This window comes from Apiospora hydei, assembly GCF_038363865.1.
Source record: "Apiospora hydei strain CBS 114990 chromosome Unknown utg000005l_segment0_segment0, whole genome shotgun sequence".
NCBI lineage: Eukaryota > Fungi > Ascomycota > Sordariomycetes > Amphisphaeriales > Apiosporaceae > Apiospora > Apiospora hydei.
Genome location: NW_027117364.1, coordinates 57,501 through 75,672, shown reverse-complemented (window position 1 = coordinate 75,672; position 18,172 = coordinate 57,501). Strand labels below are relative to the sequence as shown.

Below are 18,172 nucleotides of genomic sequence, written 5' to 3'. Positions count from 1 at the left end.
TCATCCCTCGCCATGCGAGCAGCAGCCACTGCTCTCCTCGTTTTGTCCCAAGTGGCTGCTACATCATGCATTGGTTTACGGAACCTGACAAGCTCGCCCCAGGAGACGATAGACAACACGCGGCCGGTTGGGAATAACATCATCTCCCACGACCACACGTTCACCACCGAGTTCCTCGGGCTCCAGCTCGCCAACAACAGCGCCAGCCACCGCGACCTGGGCTTCACGGGGCAGCTCGGCGGCCAGTGGTACGCCGTGTACGGCGACGTGCTCTGGTGCGCACCGGGCGTCAAAGACCCGGCCCAAGACCCCCTGGCTTCCACGGGATGGTGCGGGATGCCATCTCGCTGTGCACGGACAACCCGCTCGTCGTGCATGACCTGCACCTCGATTCCGAGGGAAGACAGCAGCAGTTCGTCCCTTATAACGAGGAGTGGGGCGAGGCCGCCGACTTTGGATTCGGAGGGACGAGTTTGGTCGAGGTGGACGGGGAGACGAATACGGGCGCCTTATTCTATCTGATTGTAGGGAATCCAGCCCAATAGGGTGCTCGTCTTAGGCATGCTGCGAGCAAACCACTGACGTATGGTCGCGGCAGAACGGGAATAAAACCGGCTACAGGGGCGCCGGCATCGCCAAGGTCCAGTTGGTGGACGGCGCGCCCACCGTGACGCATCGGTTCGGTGATCGAGGGTATTGGTGGGATGCCAATACTACAGCCCGATATGGTGACATTGCAGCGTTTCGAGACCCTCGCTCCGACTATGTGTACGCCTGGGGCGGTGCTCCGATGAACATTACGGACTGGGTGCAGGGCGCTTACGTCTATCAATGCCGGGTCAAGGCCGCCGATGCCTTCGACATAACCAGGTATGTACATGATTGAAACAGTCGCTCAAGGAAGTTGGCTGATGCCCCAACAGGTACGAATACTGGTGGGGCCGCCAGATGGGATGGAAGAGCGAGCCCCCGGCCACCTTCACGGCGGAGACGGCGGTGATGTGGATGAGCGGGCAAGGACAGGTTGTGTGGAATCAACATCTCGGCTGCTACGTCTTCGTCCGACTTGGTAAGTCAGGCCGACAACTTGCGTGTACGGGTCCCTCCTACTTATCACATCTAAGCAGGCCCGATGACCAACGAAGTTCTCCTACGCACCGCACCCCCAGCCCGAGGGGCCGTGGTCCGACGACGTCAAGGTGTTCAACGCCACTCCGATCGGCCAAGACGGCATGACGTATGCCGGCGTGGCCCATCCGTATCTCGACCCCAGTGGCCGGAGTATGGTGATTTCTTATACTAACAACAACAACATCGAGGTGATCAGAGTCACGTTCGACGAGTGAGGAGTGAATGCAAGGATGGCAATGGGACATCGTCATGCTCATGTACATGCGTCGGCTATAGATAGCAATCTACCAGAAATGCAGCTTGGCTGTGTACGGGAAGCACCATGTGCAGCACCGGGTCCTACGTCAGATTCCTTGATAGAATCTCCATTTGCTCTTGAAATCCGGGTGGAGATCCTGCTTCAGAAGTAGGGCCCGTAGCAGCTCGATAGGCATCATGTTGGCATTCAACATGCGGTCATGAAATACCTTCTCGGGGCACAGTCCCTGGTCCACAACCTCCTCCCGCAGTTTCCAGAGCTGCAAGGCGCCCAGCAGGTATCCAGCCTGGTAGAGCGGACTGTAATCCCCATTAAAGCTCCTCCGCACTTCGCCCTCGGCCGTGGCCCGCTCGTGGCCAACCCAGTCGACCAGCAGCTCGATGCACTCGGCGGGGGTCATCTGGCCCAGATGAAACTTGAGCGAGAAGACGATGCGGGCGCACCGGTGCATACGCCAGAAGAGCGACCCGACGCGGTCCTCGGGGCATGTGAAGAAGTCCCTGCGGGCCCAGAAGACCATTTCCCAGTACAGCGCCCAGCCTTCGATGTAGAAGGGCGTCGAGAACAGGCGCCGGTACGGCTGGGCCCGGTCGGCCACGAAGAGCTGCAGATGGTGGCCCGGGATCATCTCATGGAACGCCGTGGCCTTGGCGAAGTGGCGGTTGTTGCCGCGCATCGACATGAGCTTGTCGGCGTGGCTCATGCTCGAAGTCGGGTACGACACCTGCAGGTACGTGCCCCCGAGGAAGAAGGGCGACACCTTTTGAGCCGCGGGCGGGATCATGTACATCCGGATTGCCTCCTTGGCCACGTGCGGCACCGAGACGAGCCGGTGCTTCTCCACGTACTCGGTGCCTTGGTCGACGAGGGACTTGATAAGCAAAGGCTGAGCGCCGGGCGGCTCGAACAGTCCCTTGACATGCTCGAGCGCGGCGCGCCACTTGTCACCGAAGCCCATCTCCCGGCTCGCCTTTGCCATCTCGGCCTCGCACCACGCATACTCCTTCTCGGCGACACGGACCAGCTCCTCGGGCGAGTAGGGGATCATCTCAGCCTCGAGCTCGGCCAGCAGGCCGCCGCGGCCGATCGGCTCGCCCACGATGGCGTCTTCCTCGTCGTCTGGCCCGATGCCCGCGAGCTTCTCCCGGACGTAGGCCGGCAGCGCGGCGAGCGCGGCGTCGAGCCGGTCGTAGGGCTCGCGCACCCACCAGTCAAACGAGGGATCGTAGCCCGTGTAGAACTCGAACATCTCCCGAAGGTGATTGCGAATCTGTTCAATCGTCCTGGCGGCGCGGTGGCCGGCTGCTTTGGAGTACCGGCTGGGCTTTGCCCCGCGCACCAGCTGGCGGCAGCGACGGACCTCCCTTGCGGTGGCGTCGAAGCTGCTGGCGACTTCTTGCGGGTCGATAACCCTCACCTCCATGCGCGTCTGCACCCAGTCTCGGATGGGTGTCGCAAAGGGCTGGACGAAAGGGGCAAACTCGGCGTCGCGCGCGTTGTCCAGTTCCAGGGTCCGCAATGACCGCTTGAGGTAGTTTTTCAGGAGCAGGTAATCCACCTTGGCCTCTTGATCGTAGGACTCAAAGGGCCGCTGGCTCAAGGCGCTGAGTTCGTCATTGTAGAACCTGGTCAGCCGCTCGTACCGGGCATCTGAGGTTGGGAACTTGTAGAAGGCTAGAAGATCCGATCGATCCTGTCCTACACGCGTTATGCGTTCGGCGATAGGTTCCTCGAAAGTCTCCAGCGCCGTGGACGCGCCAGCTCCAACCGCCACCCAGCCCTCGTCGGCCATGTCGGGGGTTGGACTTCTGGTTTTGCCGGCAACCAAGGTCAGAGGCGGCCGATGATACAATTGGGGCTCACAAGCTTTGAGTTGGCCTCTCTCAGTTGATTATGCCTCGGCAGAGAAGTGCGACACTTGTATGATGGCGAGAAAACAGCGCGCGCATACGATACCCCGTCAATGTCAATTGCGGCTCGGGGGTGCCGATCCCAAGCTCTACGGTCTACCCCAGGACGCGGGGTTCGACAATGCAACTTTGGAGCTGTTCCTACTGGGGCCAATCCGCTATGCTAGATTCCCAGGTTACGCAGCAATCTTGAATGGGATAGACAACTTCGGTGTCCCGGACTTGAACATGCAACTAAATGCCAATCCATTATTGGCTATGTACACAGCTACCATAGCAACTAGAAAGAAAAGTGGAAATATAATGACGGGGGCAGAAGCCCGGAAAGCTACGCGTCGTTTGACATGCGATCTTGAAACGTGGGGGGCAAGCGGGCGGGTATGCGTGGCTGAACTGTTCTGTCACTTTGCAAAAGGCGAAGGCCGCCACAATTCAACTGTCTTGGACTCTTAGCCGGGTCACTCACTGATGAGGCGCTGGATAACCGGCAAAGTCTTCGAGGCATTGTGCAGGTACTCTGTGGGCCTGTGGCTCCAGCACAAGCCATCAAATGACGGCCAGGTCCCGATAAGCGATAAGGCCTTCCTTTAGATTATGACGTACCCGGCCGTGAAACTGGGCTTTTTCCAGGGGGGCTGCGTACAAGCGTCTGGGCATCTCGCGGAACACGCCGGCAGATCCATTCACATGAAACGCACGGCAAGCAAGAAATCAAGATAGCTGATGGGTTGACAGGATGATGTGGTCGCGCCTGGGTGGCTTGAGTTCCTAGGTCGCGGGCAGCACCAAGCCTTTTACTGCAGGACCTAGGTTACCTACCTACTTACGTGCAAGCTCGACGGCCCCCCGCTTTGGCCAGCGTCCATCAAGAACTTGTTACTCGTAATGACTCTGGACCTGGGGGCCCTGCCCGATTCCCACGGGAGATCTTGACTGGGCCAGCCAGTCGACTCCTATCTGTGATTATCTCGATTTCCACCACGTGAACCGAGTACTTCAACGTACTTACAAACCCCGACTCTTACACATACAGAGATACCAAATCATCTGATCAGCGTTCGTCATCATCGCAGAAGCATATCATTTCCTCCCTTGGCTCGAGAATCCATCCTACTGAACAAATGGGTGACCCGGGTGCAGTGCAGATGCAGGATTCCGTGCACCAGGCGGGCGGCGGTCAGCCCAGCGGAGACCCACGACACATCCAGAAGCTGAACCCCTCCGTCCTGCCGCATCTTGAGCAGCTCTTCAACCGCCACGCCGGGTTCGATCGGAAATGGAACAAGGACCAGGTAATCGCCTTTTTACATCACGTGCAGGCCGACAAGGTCAGCGACCCCTCGGACGACCTCGCCGCCCAGGACAGCCTGGACTTCGGTACCTTTTTGCACTACATGAGCTCGTCGGCCGCCGATGCGCTCGCGCCCGTCCACAATGAGGATTTCACCTGGCCTCTCAACAGCTACTTCATCAGCTCCAGCCACAACACTTACCTCACCGGGAACCAGCTGTCCAGCGACTCGAGCACGGACGCGTACAAGAACGTGCTGCTGCGTGGTTGCCGGTGCATCGAGATTGATGTCTGGGACGGCGACAGCTCGGACTCGGAGTCGTCGGCGAGCGACAGCGACGAGGAGGAGTATGCCGAGAAAAAGGCCATTAGGAAGGGCAGCCGCAAGGAGCGCCTGGCTAAGCACATCCCCTCGTCCATCACCAGCCGGCTGGAGAATACCTCGTTGGGAAAGCGACTCGAGAAGTATACCAGTCACGAGAGCGACAAAGGTGCAGCCAAGGATGCAACCAAAGACGAGCCCACGGGTGCAGCCAGAGACGCCACCAACATTGCCAGCCACGACGCAAGCCAAGGCTCGGTCGCGTCCGGAACGAGCGACGGGACTGCCGCCAAGAATGCCATACCAGCGGAAAATACGTTGCCTGTGCCGGAGGCGAATGTGCTGCCGGCGCTGCAGAGAACAGCCAGCCCTCAGGCCATCGCTGTTGAGCCTCGCGTGCTTCATGGCTACACACTTACCAAAGAAGTCTCGTTCCGCGACGTCTGCGAAGCCATCCGGGATGACGCCTTCACGGTTACCGACCTGCCGCTCATAGTAAGTCTCGAGGTGCACTGTTCCGATGTACAGCAAGAAGCCATGGTGAAAATCATGAACGAGACCTGGGCCGAGTTCCTGCTACCGCCGCCCGACGCCGACTGTAAGGTTCTCCCCGCGCCGGGGGATCTGAAGCGGAAGATACTCGTCAAAGTCAAGTACGCACCACCCTCGACCGGGTCTATATCTACGGATAGGTTGGCATCGAGTTCGACGACATCGACGACAGCATCCGACAAAGACGGCCTACCGCCGGCCAGAGCTGATGAGAAGCCCAAAAAGCCCTCCAAGATCATCCAGGCCCTCAGCCAGCTCGGAGTCTACACGCGGGGCGTCACGTTCAAGTCTCTGGCTCAGCCGGAGGCGCAGATGCCGACCCACATGTTCTCGCTTTCCGAGCGCGGCGTGCTGGAGGTGCACGAGAAGCAGGCGCCGGACCTGTTCAGGCACAACGAGCGCTTTATGATGCGGACGTACCCCTCGGGGATGCGCATCGGCTCGTCCAACATCGACCCGCCCGTATTCTGGCGCAAGGGCATCCAGATCGTCGCGCTGAATTGGCAGAAGTGGGACGAGGGCATGATGCTGAACGAGGGCATGTTTGCTGGCACCGGCGGATACGTCCTCAAGCCGGAAGGGTACCGGGGACAGAAGCCGGTGGTGGCGGCGGCGGACAACGCGGATGCACCTGCGGTGACGACTGCGGGTGAGATCATCACGGCGCCGCTGGGCACTGGAGACGCCCGAATCCTGCACCAGGCGCTCGATCTGAAGATCACGGTCCTCGCCGCCCAGGACCTGCCGCTGCCGAAAGAGGGGGATAACCCGTCCGGATTCAACCCGTACCTCAAGGTGGAACTTCATACGGAGCCCCATTATTCCGAGCTGTTGAAGCAGCGCGAGCACTCGGGCAAGGCCAAAGAGGGCGAATACAAGGCCAAGACCAAGACCAAGAAGGGAATCCACCCGGACTTCAAGGCGGACGTGCTCGAGTTCAAGCAGGTGATGGGCGTCAATCCGGAGCTGGCGTTTGTGCGGTTCGTGGTGAAGGACGACGAGATTGGACACGATGATTTGGCGGCCTGGGCTTGCATCCGGCTGGACAGGCTGAAGCGCGGCTACCGGTTCATCAAGCTGATGGACAAGAACGGCATGGCAAGCAAAGGAGCCATCTTGGTCAAGATCGAGATGAAGCTCTCATGATGGTGGAATCTATTAACGCACAGCTGGCGGGCATCTGTTAATAATTACTTACAACTTGATACAATCTATTTCCATGTACATGACGCATAAGGCGAGTGTCTATCTATTCCGGATACCAAGTAATCAAGGGGTGTTCTGATGCAAGAACTGCGTAATTAACGGCATTTCTTCTACTGTCACGTGAAGGTCTCAATGAGGTGTACGCTAGCCGCTAGAGCCGTGGAACTGTGTGTCGACCAATCAATAGAACGTGCATCTTGTAGCCAAGATTGGCTGTAGGATCGCCATCCCAGCAGAGCGGTCGGCAGGCAACGGCACACGAACCCGGTTATTGTGGTTACCTAGTGCGCGGATGATCTGTGACCTCATCGCGCAGCAAGCGCGGCTTCGTCGAGACAAGGGAGAAATGCACGTTGACATACATAGTACCATATGGAAGACATGGGGGTTATTCAGTCTGTTCAGGCGGATAATCGCCGAGAGTCTGTCTGCCAACGACCATTTTCGCCATAACCGATTACCCAAGGATTTCAACGCGCCCAATTGACCGCCCATCTAGGAATACTATTTAAATTTACGATTATAGCAACGCAGGTATCGCCCGTCCAATGGAGCCGCCCACCGAAAAGAAGTCAAAGTGGAAGGTCTTCTCGTCGAGAGACAAACGGAAGAGCGGGGCGCAGCACGACCAGACCCAGACGCTGGGAGCGGGAGACTCAGCATACGGCGGCAGCGAGCCCAGCAGCTCGCTAACAACGACCGAAGGAGGAGATTCCAACCATGCCTCCAAGAGCACCAACATCCTACCCCCAGCTTCAGGCCCGCCGCCACCGAGCCTGGTCGACGGCAATGCGACAGAAGGGCCTACGTCCTCCCACGCGAGTCCCACCATCAAGCGCGAGACCCATGTCAATCCAAACAGCGGACAAACGGTGACGACAACCACCACGACTACGACCACGACCACAACTGTTACTGGGCCCAACGGCATCACCACCACCGTCGAGAAGCCCAATGCGACTCCAGCTGCAGCTGCTGAGTTGTCTACGGTCAAGGACCATGCCGCAGCCGAGTCCCAGTCTCCGGCAACACAACAGTCGGAGCCCAGCCCCATCGAGCAGCGCCAACGACGCCCAAGCATCGAGACACCAGGACGCCGCGTCATACCGCAGCGTGAGCCCATGGCGACGGCGCAGCCTAACTTGATGGAGCGCACTCCGACCATACCCAAGCGCAATGCGAACCGGCGCTCTCTCGATGCCACAGCCGGCGGCCAGGAAGACCTCTCGACCTCGCCACCGCACGCCAACGATGCACAGTTCCATGCCGCGCCAAGTCCGACGAGGCCAAGCAGCCAGAACTACTCCTACCCCGGGCGCAACCAGCGCCCGCCAGAGTTCGACTCGATCGGCTCGGAGTCCGCCGGAGCAGCAGCCAAGACCAACAGGATACCGTGACGATCGCCCCATGTCGACGTTGCAGAATTTGAAGACGGCAGCCGCAGGCCTACATGTAAGCACCATGACCTGCTAATGGCCTTTGACATGTGCATATTTACTGGCAATAAGAACTAATGTCTGAACCCTTCAAATCGCAGGGCGCTGGCGAAGCCTTGCGGGGGACATTCAATTCGACGGTCGACCGACATTTGCCATTTGGCAACACGAACGCCGGGGCCATGGAAAAGAAGAACCAGGCCGCAATCGAAGCCGGGCGCTACGAGGTGGCCCACCGGCGCTTCTACCACCCCGACGATGTCCAACACGTACAGCAGGATCACGGCCAACCCGGTGCAACAAACTATACGCCGACGGGAGGTGGCGGCGGCGGCGGCGCGGCGGCAGCAGCAGCAGCAGGACCCCGATCCCAAGAGCAGCAGGCCGTGCCGGCGACTGGTCCTGCTGATGCTAGCGGGAAAGAACAACGGGGGCTTTTGGGCCGAGCTCGGCAAGCCGGCTGGGGAATTTCATCAATATCGCCGCGAACCGGCCAACGTCAGGCCGAGGTGGTGATGATGTTGCGCAGCAGCAGCAGCCAGAGTCCGTCGCCGACAAGGAAAAGACGAGGCCGAGGGCGAGGCTGCAAAAGAGAAGCAGCTCCAAGCTCGGTATTGTGGGAGAATGAATACTGCCATTATAGGAAATGATGCCACGTGTTCTTGGGCATGGAGTTTGGGTTTATTTCCACCTTCTCTACCAAATAGCAATGAGTACATACATATCTACAATGCAGCAGGTCCTTGGAGGCTGCCTGGGAGTCTGGTTGAGCGGTACACTCAATATACCTACCTAGGTTACCTAGGTAGATAGTAGTCGTAGCAGTAGGAGCAGTAGCGCCATCAGCAGCTGCGGCATGCTACTATTGGTGACACATTAATTAATGTAAGCACTGCTTTGGGCTCCAGGCCTTAAATAAAATGTACATGTACTCCAGATCGATTCCTCTACCTTGGATGCCGGACCCATCCTCACGAGAAGCGAACAATGTCGACTTTCGACGGCGTGGTCCACGAATTCCCGGACATTCTTATCGACTACTTCCGCTTCCGCGCACCGCGCCCTCCCCCGCGCCTCTGCCTGCTGAGCCATGTCCACAGTGACCACCTCGCGGGGTTGGAGACGCTGCGAGGGCCCTTTGTCTACTGCTCCCCCGCCACCCGCGAGATGCTGCTGCGCCTCGAGCGGTACCCATGCCGCATCAATTATGCTAACGGCACGCTCGAGGCCCGGAAGCAGACGTACAGGCATCTCAAACACATCTTGAAGCCCATCCCGCTCGAGACGCCGACGAAGCTAGAGCTATGGCCCGGACAATACGTGCAAGTCACGCTGTTCGATGCCAATCACTGCGTCGGCGCTGTTATGTTTCGTATGTGGACCGATCGGGAATCTTTCGACTGCTAGTACCTCAGGCAGTAAGACTGACCGGGGCGTGTTCTGGTTAGTGATTGAGGGCGGCGGCAAGGCGGTCCTCTATACGGGCGACATCCGAAGTGAGCCGTGGTGGGTCAACAGCATCGCCCAGAACCCATCCCTGGTGGAGTACGCAAACAACATCAAGACGCTGGACCGCATCTACCGTCTTCTTTGTGCAGGCTTGGACCTACGGCTACGAGGATGTCTGGATTGCCCTCGCGAAGGCACTTGACTCCAAGGTGAGTGGGTTGGTTGCGCCCCCGAGGCAGGGCCACCGTTGCTTGTTGGCATCGCTTTCGGATGCTGTTGCTAAGAGGAAGTGCGAAATCCAGATCCACGTGGATGCCTACAAGATGGGTATCTGCAGGTCCCTCGTTGAGAGGACGTCTGCGGACTTGTTCGCCAGACAGATTCACCTGGCCAAGGAGGCGCCCTACCTGGTGGGATTCAGCTGCGCCAACAACCAGCACGACGGATGCTTGACGCTGGACGAACACGTCCGCATCCACAGCTGCGAGAAAGGCACGGCTTGCGCTGTGGTGCAGAACCAGCCCATCGTGTGGATCAAGCCCATCGTCTCCCGCCTCCCGGACGGCCGGGAAGTCGCCGAGGTGGGAATCGGCGGGGGCGGAGGGGACTTGGAGCGGGAGGCGGAGCTGCAGTGCGTCACGGCGGACAATCTTGATGCGGTCATCAGCATGTATGTATATGCGCCCGATGTTCGCTATGTGCGCGCCTCGACTAACAGCAAACGGCAGGACCCGGAATCTTGAAGGATTTCCCGCGGACACTCGCGAAGCGGTCATCACGCGGATACTCGAGTCCATCGGCAGTGGCCGCAACGCGCCCCTCAATATCGACATGGACGACTTCTCCGATGATAAGATGGAGGCCGTCCTGATCAAGGCCGTCCGCTCGGCCGTGACGCACATGATGATGATGATGATGATGATGATGAGAGTCAATTTATCGTCAGATCCGAGGCCTGGGCCTCATGCGGACGTTGGGGCTATGCTAGCTACTGTAGTACACTGGTACGGTGCTCCAGTGGGCCTGTCTCGGCACCCGCCGCGGTATCCGTCCCCCAGGCTCCAGCACCCTTCTGCCGGCTCCCACCGCCCTGAAATTGCCGCACAGGCCCTGCGCGCGCCGCCGCGTCCCCCATCAAACCTACTATCTATCAACTACGTCGCTACCTAGACTATGGACACGCTGTGGCAAGCGCTCGGGACGACGAAAGGATGGATCGTTTCGAGGGGAGGCTGGCTCTTGTGGTACTGTTGGTGGTGCTCGATAAGCTTCGTTAGGGGAGATCTCCAGTGGGCCTTGCGGGCCGTGTCGGTTGTGGAGGTGCCGTAGCCGGCCGTGAGGGGTTCGTTCGGAGCCGAAGGTAGGCCATGTGGTTGGCTTGAAGGAGCTGTTGTTCGATCGGCAAAACGTGCATCTCGGCGGCCATCGCCAGCAGTGCGGTGGTTTTTAGGCCACCCGTGACCACCTGCAGAGCCTCTTGCTGCAGCCTTCGCAGCGCCGTAAGGTGCTGTTTCGTCAGGCCTTCCCTCATAGCCCTGACGTGGGGCTGGTACCACACCGTGCTGCAGTACGTGATCTGCGGCACCACTATAGCCTGGTATAACTGCCGTAGCTGTAGGGTGCCGCCCCCCAGTGGGCGCCGGAGATGGCCTTAAGAGCCTGGATCGACTTTCGAACCTTGGTGGTGACTTCTTGGATGTGGTGATGCCAGAGGAGGCCTGGATCAAACCAGACTCCTAGGTGACGTAGCTTGGCGGCCGGCTCGATGGGCTTGAATCCGGGGGAGCTGGATGCATTCTGCCAGCGGGGTGCCGTTGGGGCTTCTAGCGGCCTGATGGGGTGCGCCAGCCCCTGTAGGTGGTGCTGTAGGTGCTGCGTTCTTATTGGGTGCACCGGGAGCCTGGGCCCTCGCAGTGGGAGCTTGGGCCCTTTTGGTGCGGAAGTGCATCAGCTCATACTTCTGCGGGGCAAAAACGCAGCCGTATTTCGTCGCCCAGACTGCGGCTCTACCGTGCACCTTTTCCAGCACTCTACAGTTCTCTGCGGCACTGCGGCCGACTACTAAGATACCCGTATCGTCGACCCAGGCAGTGGTAGTTACCCTGGGGCTACCCTGTAGCTTACCCGGTAACGTACCCTGTAGAGTTACCCGGGAGCCGGCGCTGTCACCGGTGCTGGTGCTCTGCACTGGCGGGGTGTCTGCCCCTGGGGCAGCCCCTGTAGCAGCTGCCGTGCCAGCGCTCTCAGTGTTAATGGCAGTGGTGCCTTCCCCTAAGATTTCGTCGAGAAGGTCTGCGTTGTAGAAGAGCCATAGCAGTGGTGACAGAGACGACCCCTGTGGGATGCCGTAGTTCTGAGTGATCCAGCCGGATTCGCCTTCTGGCAGCTTAAGCTTCGTGCGGCGGTCTTTGAGCCAGTTGCTGATCCAGAGGACAATAGGTGCTGGGAGGCCACGGCGAGCCAGGCAGTCGACGAGCTTATCGTGGTCGACGTTGTCGAAGGCCCCTGAGGCGTCCAGCATGAGCAGTGTGGCCACTAAATACTCCCCTGAGTCGGCTGATCCATGGGCTTCGTGAATTCGCTCCAGAAGGACGTGAATAGCGTGCTCAGTAGATCGAGTTTTTCGAGCACCGATGTGGTCCTGTGGGAGCAGGTGAAATTGCTCCACGTAGTAGCTGATGCGTTCTGCGATGCAGGATTCCAGGGCCTTGCCGATGGTTTCCAGGAGAGCGATGGGCCGGAACGCCTTAGCTATGCTGTAGTCGTCTTTCCCAGGCTTCTTTAGGACCACTGTAGTGGACTCCTTATAGGGGCAGATGCCCCTGAAGAGGCAGTGGTTGAAAAGGGGGTGTAAAAGGGGCATAAGCAGGTCCAGTGAGATCCGGAGAATGTAGTTAGGGATCCCTGAGGGTCCAGGGGCTTTGTGTGGTCGTGGCCTGAAAATGGCCTGCTGTACTTCGTCTTTAGTGAGTGGGGGGCAGGGAATTTGGGTGCTGAAAGTTAATTTCGGGCTAGGGGCGTTAGGTGTTTCTGGTGGTGCTGGAAAGAAGGATCTGCTGAGGGCTGCCACCTTCCCTTCGAAGGTGGTCTGCTCGTTGATCGTAGGGGTGACGTTCTGTTGTGCTGCCCCTTGGCCCCTAGACCTCGTCATCTTTACTAGGTCCCACAGGCCTTTCGGTCCCTCCGCGCAGGCCTTGGTCACCTTCTCCTGCCAGGCTTCCGTCAGTGCTTTCCGCACGGCTGCACTCTTCTGGTTCTGCATCTTCCGGTATGCTTCCCAGTCTCTCGGGGCTAGAGTGCGTTGCCAGATCCTCCGTAACCTCCTGGTCTCCCTGCACTTGGCTTTACACTCCCCTGTAAAACCTGGTAGGTATCGTATAGTGGCGTCTACTGTGGGCACGGTGTCTTCTATCGTGTCACTTAAGGCCTGTTCGATGGCTCTGAGCGTGCGGACCACGTCCTCGTTGGTGAGCCTACCCTGTAGCGTGGGGAGCCTCTCCTTTAGCCTGGCTAGAAATACGTCCACAGGGGTATTCTTCCAGAGCTTCCGGGGGCTTGGGGGGGGCTGTTGGTGGTTGTAGTTGGAGTATTGTGTGGATAGGCCAGTGGTCCGAGTCGTGGTGCACCTCGTCGACCCGTCTGCATTCCAGGAGCCTGCTGGCGGTCGCTGCATCGCAGATGGCTAGGTCGATGGTGGAAGCGGACTGGTTCAGCGCCCGGGTAATCGTCCCGGTGGTAGCACTACTTCCAGGGCTTCCGTCCCTAGGAACTCCCCTGAAGTACGGCAGTGCCTCGCGGGCCGAGCCCCTGTCGCCGAGGTCCTGGGCCGACCACTCGGGGCCCTCCATGTTGAAGTCCCCGACGATGAGGTGCTCTGCTACAGGGTAGCTTACCCTGTAGCGGCGAAAGATGGTGGCTAGCTCTTGGAGGATGTGAGTGGCTGGCTCGTCCTTTTCAGGGCTGTTGTAGACGTTGTAGATGTAAGTGGTGGTGGTGGTGGGGGGCCCGTTAGGTGCGGGGTTAGTGGGGTGAAGTGCTGGGGCGGCGTCGTAGGCGATAGCTATGGTCGCTATGTTCCGAGTGTGGCTAGTGAAGGAAATGCGAGATTGGTCGAGTCGTTTATTGATGTAGAAGGCTACCCTGGGCTTTTGGGGCCCAGGGTTAGGTAGCCAGAGCGTAAAAGTAGAAGCTTGGGGGTTATGGGAGTTGTGTTCTAGTGGGTTGATCCAGGGCTCTTGGACGGCGATGATGTCGTAGTCTAGGACTTTCGGGTCCCGAAAGAAGGGCGACATCACCTTTTCCCTGGATTTCTGCATATTGTACTGTAAGATGCGTAGAGAGGATGGACCACTCATTGCGTGCGGCGTGGAATATCAGAGGTAATGTAGGGGATGTCCTCTGAGTCAGGCTCTGTGTAGTTGGGGCGTTGTGCTCTGGGACGTCGTTTCATCGGCAGTGGTTTCGAGACGCTGGCCGCGGTGCTGTGCTTATGGGGGTAGCGTAGGCGATGGCGTCGCTGTCCGGCTTGGTTGGCGTCCTATGGGCTTGGTCTAGGGCTCTTTTCCGCTTTTTCCGGGGGCTTCGTTGGTGAAATCCACGGAAGGGGCTTCCGTGGAGAGCTCGTCGTCCAGGCCTTCGCTAGCTCGTTGCCGCATCCTGGCCCGGAGTTCCATGACGGTCTTCCGATAGGTCCTCTTTTTATTCGCTGCTTGTTCCCGGAAGTTAAGGTTAATGTTGTCTGCGCTTAGCTGGAGAGCTGGGGGGCTGTGGAGGCTGGGGGGCCTGCCAGGGGCTCGTTCGCTATTTCCGGCTCTGTGGCTACACTAGGGGACGCCGGGGGTGGCCTCGGGTAGGTATCGTTAGTCAGGGCGTCGAGAAAAGCGTTGATGTCGTAGGTCGAATCTGTTGGGTGCATAAGGACGGCCGGGTCCAGGGTAAGCTCCAGGGTAGGCTCTAGGGTAGGCTCCAGGGTAGGCTCCCGGGTAGGTTCCAGGGTAGCGGTGGTTGTGTGGGCCGGTGTTGGCGCCGGCGTGGTTGACGATAGCTGTCCTTCAGGGGCCTGTGGCGGGGGTGGCCCCTGCGTTCCAGTGGTGTTAGTGGGGGTGGCGGTAGTGGCTGGGGCCGGTGCCGGTGCTAGTGTTGGCGTTGGTGCTGGTGTTGGTGCTGGCGCTGGCATCTCCGTGGTGAGCCAGTAGGTGGTTTTGTTTTTCAGGGCCTCGGTGACCCTCTGACGCTCCCGTTTCCGGTATTCGCACTGGAAACTCCAGCTATTGTGCTGGTTGCGGCAGTTAGTGCACTTCGGGACGCCACGAGAAGAGCGGACGGGGCATTTTCTCGTGTCGTGGGGGTCCGAACAGTAGCCGCAGGTATCGTGAGTGGCTGCGCACTGGGTGGTGATGTGGCCGTATTTTTGACATCGGAGACACTGCTTAATCCTGCAGGTTCTGTCGTAGCGTTCGACGCTGTGAGTCTCGTTGGACCATAAACATCCTGCGTGGATCAGCCGGTTCGCAGACTCGGGGCGGCTGAATTCGACGATGATGGAGCTCATAGGCTTGGCAGCCCCTTCCCTCGTTAGCCAGCCCATGTAAGTGATTTTATCCATCGGGAGGATCCCGGTGTTTAAGGTCTGCAGCTGTGCGGCCATCTCGGGGGCCCTAGAGGGGTCGAAGGAGGCCGAGGGAATGCCGTGGATAACCACCCCGTATGTCGGGACGACCACGGCTGCTTTATTTCCCACGTACTTCTCCCACTGGTCGGCGTGCTCAATCAGCAGTTTCGCCTGGGCCACAAAGGCCGTGTGTACCTGGATGTCCCCGGACTTGAGAAATACGGCGCTGTCTACCTGGATGCCGCTGTACGGCTTTAGGGGTGCCGGCCCTTTCGGGGGGCTATTGGGGGCGTTTGCCATCTCGACGTCCTCCGAGCTCCCTGGGAATATAGGGGATTTAGCGGCTGCCTGGGTGATAGCGCTGTTGATGTGGTTGATGAGGGCCCTAGGGTTTTTAGCCAGCATACCCTGTAGGTTACCCGGTAGCGGGTTACCCTGTGACTGATTTAAAACCGTCGTGGCGGCAGTCTCGACGGCCTTCGTGAGGCTCGCGATCTGCTTAGCCTGGTGCTTCTGAGCGGCGGCGATCTCGTTTAAGTGGGTCTCCCAAGCTTGGACCCCAGACTCGCGAGAAAACTTTGCCAGGAACGCTTGAACAGAGGCGCATAAGGGCAGCAGCCGGTTCGACGGCACGCCTACGGGGTTGTCGCCTCGCTGCCGGTCCTTGATAGCCTGCTGCAGGATAGTGAGCTCTCCTGTAAGGGCGTGGGCGTGTGCCAATATGCTGTCTGCGGTCTTGCCTAGGTTCGGCCACTGCTGGGGCTTTCGGGGAGGCCATGGTGAGCCGCGAAAAGCGCTAAGAAGCGGACTTCCGACCACCAACGGCTTCGCCGGCGCCGCGCCGAGCCCAAAGTAGGCTCGGAGCGTAGTGGGGAGCTAGGTAGCCTAATGACCGAATTTATAGGCTCGTAGAGGCCGGTATAGAAGAGTTATTTTTAAAAATTTTGTTCTGACTTTTGTTATTGTCCCTTGTAATTTGAACACGCGTGGGATTAAATCCTTTGCAGACGACTTAGCTGTGCGAAAGGGTCCTGTAAGCAGTAGAGTAGCCTTGTTGTTACGATCTGCTGAGGGTAAGCCCTTCTTCGCCTAGATTTCTCATATGTGCGCCCTTCTGGGGCCGATGCGAGGAGTTTGGCGGGTTTTTGGTTGGTTTGGCGGCTGTATGCGGCTACAGGGTAGCTCGTTGGACTTGGCGGGTGTATGCGGCTACAGGGTAACTCGAACTTGGTTGTGTGCGCTCTAGGGTAACCGCTGGGGACTTGGCCGTTTGGGCTCGGGCTACAGGGTAACGCCGGGCGGAACGGGACTTGGCGAGGTTTGTACGTGGCTACAGGATAGCTACAGGGTAACCCGGCGGGCTTGGTGGGTGTATGCGGCTACAGGGTAACCGCTGGGGACTTGGTGAGATTTGTGTGTGGCTACAGGGTAACTCGTCGGACTTGGTGAAATTTCTGCGCGAGGTAGCTACCCTGTAGCCTACCCTGTAGCGGCGTGCCACCCGGAATAGCTCGCCAACCAGGCATCGTGGCGACTAGCGGGAGTGTTTGCGCCAAATCGTACGCGGCGTGTGACGTGCTGGACGTGCTGGGAAGGGCAGAAACGGCCGTTTCGAGTTTTGCACATTTAACCTTCCGGGCCGAAAAGGTCAAATCCCGAACGGGGCCTCGGACGCCATTCGCGGCTGTCCAGGAAGAAAGCGGCGGCTCGGAACGCCCGAACGCACCTAGTCCGGGCCCTGTAGCAGCCTTGCCCGAGGAGTTATTCGCGAGTGTCACCGGCTACAGGGTAGCCACAGGGTAGCTACCCTGTAGCGATCTTACATCCTGAATAACTCGCCAGCCAGGGGCCGCAGCGAGAAGCGGAGCTGTTCGCGCCAAATCGTACGCGGCGCCTGACGTAGGCAACACTGCAGCCGGACCGCAGCAGGCCGTTCTGGATTTTGCGTGTTTCGACCTTCCCACTCCAAAAAGCCAAATCCCGATCCGGGCGTCCAAGGACGACGAGACTCGGCCCGTTCGAACCAGCACGGCGTAGCGGATTGGGCAAGCACCGCCTCGTGTTGGTACACGGCGTTTCGAGGGGTCTACGGCGGATTTCCTCTCGCAGTTACCCTGTAGCTTACCCGGTAGCGGGTGCGAAATGGCCCATACTCGGCCCGCCCGGCCGGTGAGCGATGCGGACGAGACGCCACCGGACGGCCGGCGCCGACGCGGCCCCTACGCACGCGGATTCGTCCCCGTACGTGGCCTGGCCGTCGAGCAACCGCCAAGGTGTCCTGGCGGGAAATCCGACCTAGTTACCCTGTAGCGCGGCCTAGGTTTGGCCCGGCCGCTCTCTGGGTTGGGCGGGTGGCCGAAAACGCGCCAGCAAACCCCCTCGGTGCGGAGGGGTTACCCTGTAGCTACCCTGTAGCGCGATATGGGCCGACGACAACCCGCGCGGGGGAAAAACGACCAAGTCCGATGTGGTTACCCTGTGGCTACCCTGTAGCTACCCGGTAGCGATTGGAAATTTGGCGACGGCGGGACGGGCAGAGCCACGCCGCCCACGGCCGCGTTGCCGTCGCAGCACGAGCCGGGGCGCGCACCGGATGGCCGCCGACCCGACGCCGCGGGCCGCCGCGCTCGCGAGATAATTTGGCGCTGCAGGGTAAGCTGCAGGGTAAGCTCCAGGGTATCTATGTGCGGATCCGAGGCTGGTTTGTATGGGGAACTCACGATTATTTTTTTACCCCATACTAAATCTTTTTTCGGAAAATACGTTCGCGACGCAGAAGCCGCCGAGCCGGGTTTCGCATCCGATCTGGGCCGCAGGGCCCATGTGGGAGAGCGGTTGGCCGCCGGCGGGGCGTAGTGCACCTTGCGGCGGCCACCCGGCGCGCCGCCGCGACCCCCACGAGGGCCTGGGAGGGGGCCCGCGGGCGGGTACAGGGTAGCCTCGGAAAAAAGGGCGAAATCGCCGGGTGAGCTGCCTCCCTTTTAGGGGGGTGATTTTCGCGGGCG

At 59.4% G+C, this 18,172-nt stretch overlaps 7 protein-coding genes across 7 annotated transcripts; 6 read left to right on the top strand and 1 right to left on the bottom strand.

The window, feature by feature from the left end:
• Positions 1–12: 12 nt before the first annotated feature.
• On the top strand, positions 13–1,346 carry PG997_005468 (uncharacterized protein; the record flags this gene model as incomplete). The annotated part of the gene is made up of 5 exons (XM_066809783.1): positions 13–257; positions 296–524; positions 599–870; positions 924–1,059; positions 1,146–1,346. 5 exons carry the CDS (start codon positions 13–15, stop codon positions 1,344–1,346), a joined length of 1,083 nt encoding a protein of 360 aa, XP_066668706.1.
• A 129-nt stretch (positions 1,347–1,475) lies between these two features.
• PG997_005467 (X-Pro dipeptidyl-peptidase) lies at positions 1,476–3,182 on the bottom strand (the record flags this gene model as incomplete). The annotated part of the gene is made up of 1 exon (XM_066809782.1): positions 1,476–3,182. One exon carries the CDS (start codon positions 3,180–3,182, stop codon positions 1,476–1,478), a length of 1,707 nt encoding a protein of 568 aa, XP_066668705.1.
• Positions 3,183–4,421: 1,239 nt separating this feature from the next.
• On the top strand, positions 4,422–6,611 carry PG997_005466 (1-phosphatidylinositol 4-5-bisphosphate phosphodiesterase 1; the record flags this gene model as incomplete). Its single annotated transcript, XM_066809781.1, has 1 exon — positions 4,422–6,611. One exon carries the CDS (start codon positions 4,422–4,424, stop codon positions 6,609–6,611), a length of 2,190 nt encoding a protein of 729 aa, XP_066668704.1.
• Positions 6,612–7,219: 608 nt separating this feature from the next.
• PG997_005465 (uncharacterized protein) lies at positions 7,220–8,068 on the top strand (the record flags this gene model as incomplete). The annotated part of the gene is made up of 1 exon (XM_066809780.1): positions 7,220–8,068. One exon carries the CDS (start codon positions 7,220–7,222, stop codon positions 8,066–8,068), a length of 849 nt encoding a protein of 282 aa, XP_066668703.1.
• A 116-nt stretch (positions 8,069–8,184) lies between these two features.
• On the top strand, positions 8,185–8,735 carry PG997_005464 (uncharacterized protein; the record flags this gene model as incomplete). Its single annotated transcript, XM_066809779.1, has 2 exons — positions 8,185–8,506; positions 8,611–8,735. The coding sequence occupies 2 exons, from the start codon at positions 8,185–8,187 to the stop codon at positions 8,733–8,735; spliced, it is 447 nt and encodes a 148-aa protein (XP_066668702.1).
• A 359-nt stretch (positions 8,736–9,094) lies between these two features.
• PG997_005463 (uncharacterized protein) lies at positions 9,095–10,299 on the top strand (the record flags this gene model as incomplete). The annotated part of the gene is given in 3 exon segments (XM_066809778.1): positions 9,095–9,479; positions 9,523–9,652; positions 9,672–10,299. 3 exon segments carry the CDS (start codon positions 9,095–9,097, stop codon positions 10,297–10,299), a joined length of 1,143 nt encoding a protein of 380 aa, XP_066668701.1.
• Positions 10,300–17,309: 7,010 nt separating this feature from the next.
• On the top strand, positions 17,310–18,105 carry PG997_005462 (uncharacterized protein; the record flags this gene model as incomplete). The annotated part of the gene is made up of 3 exons (XM_066809777.1): positions 17,310–17,408; positions 17,661–17,819; positions 17,944–18,105. The coding sequence occupies 3 exons, from the start codon at positions 17,310–17,312 to the stop codon at positions 18,103–18,105; spliced, it is 420 nt and encodes a 139-aa protein (XP_066668700.1).
• Between the last annotated feature and the right edge of the window lie 67 nt (positions 18,106–18,172).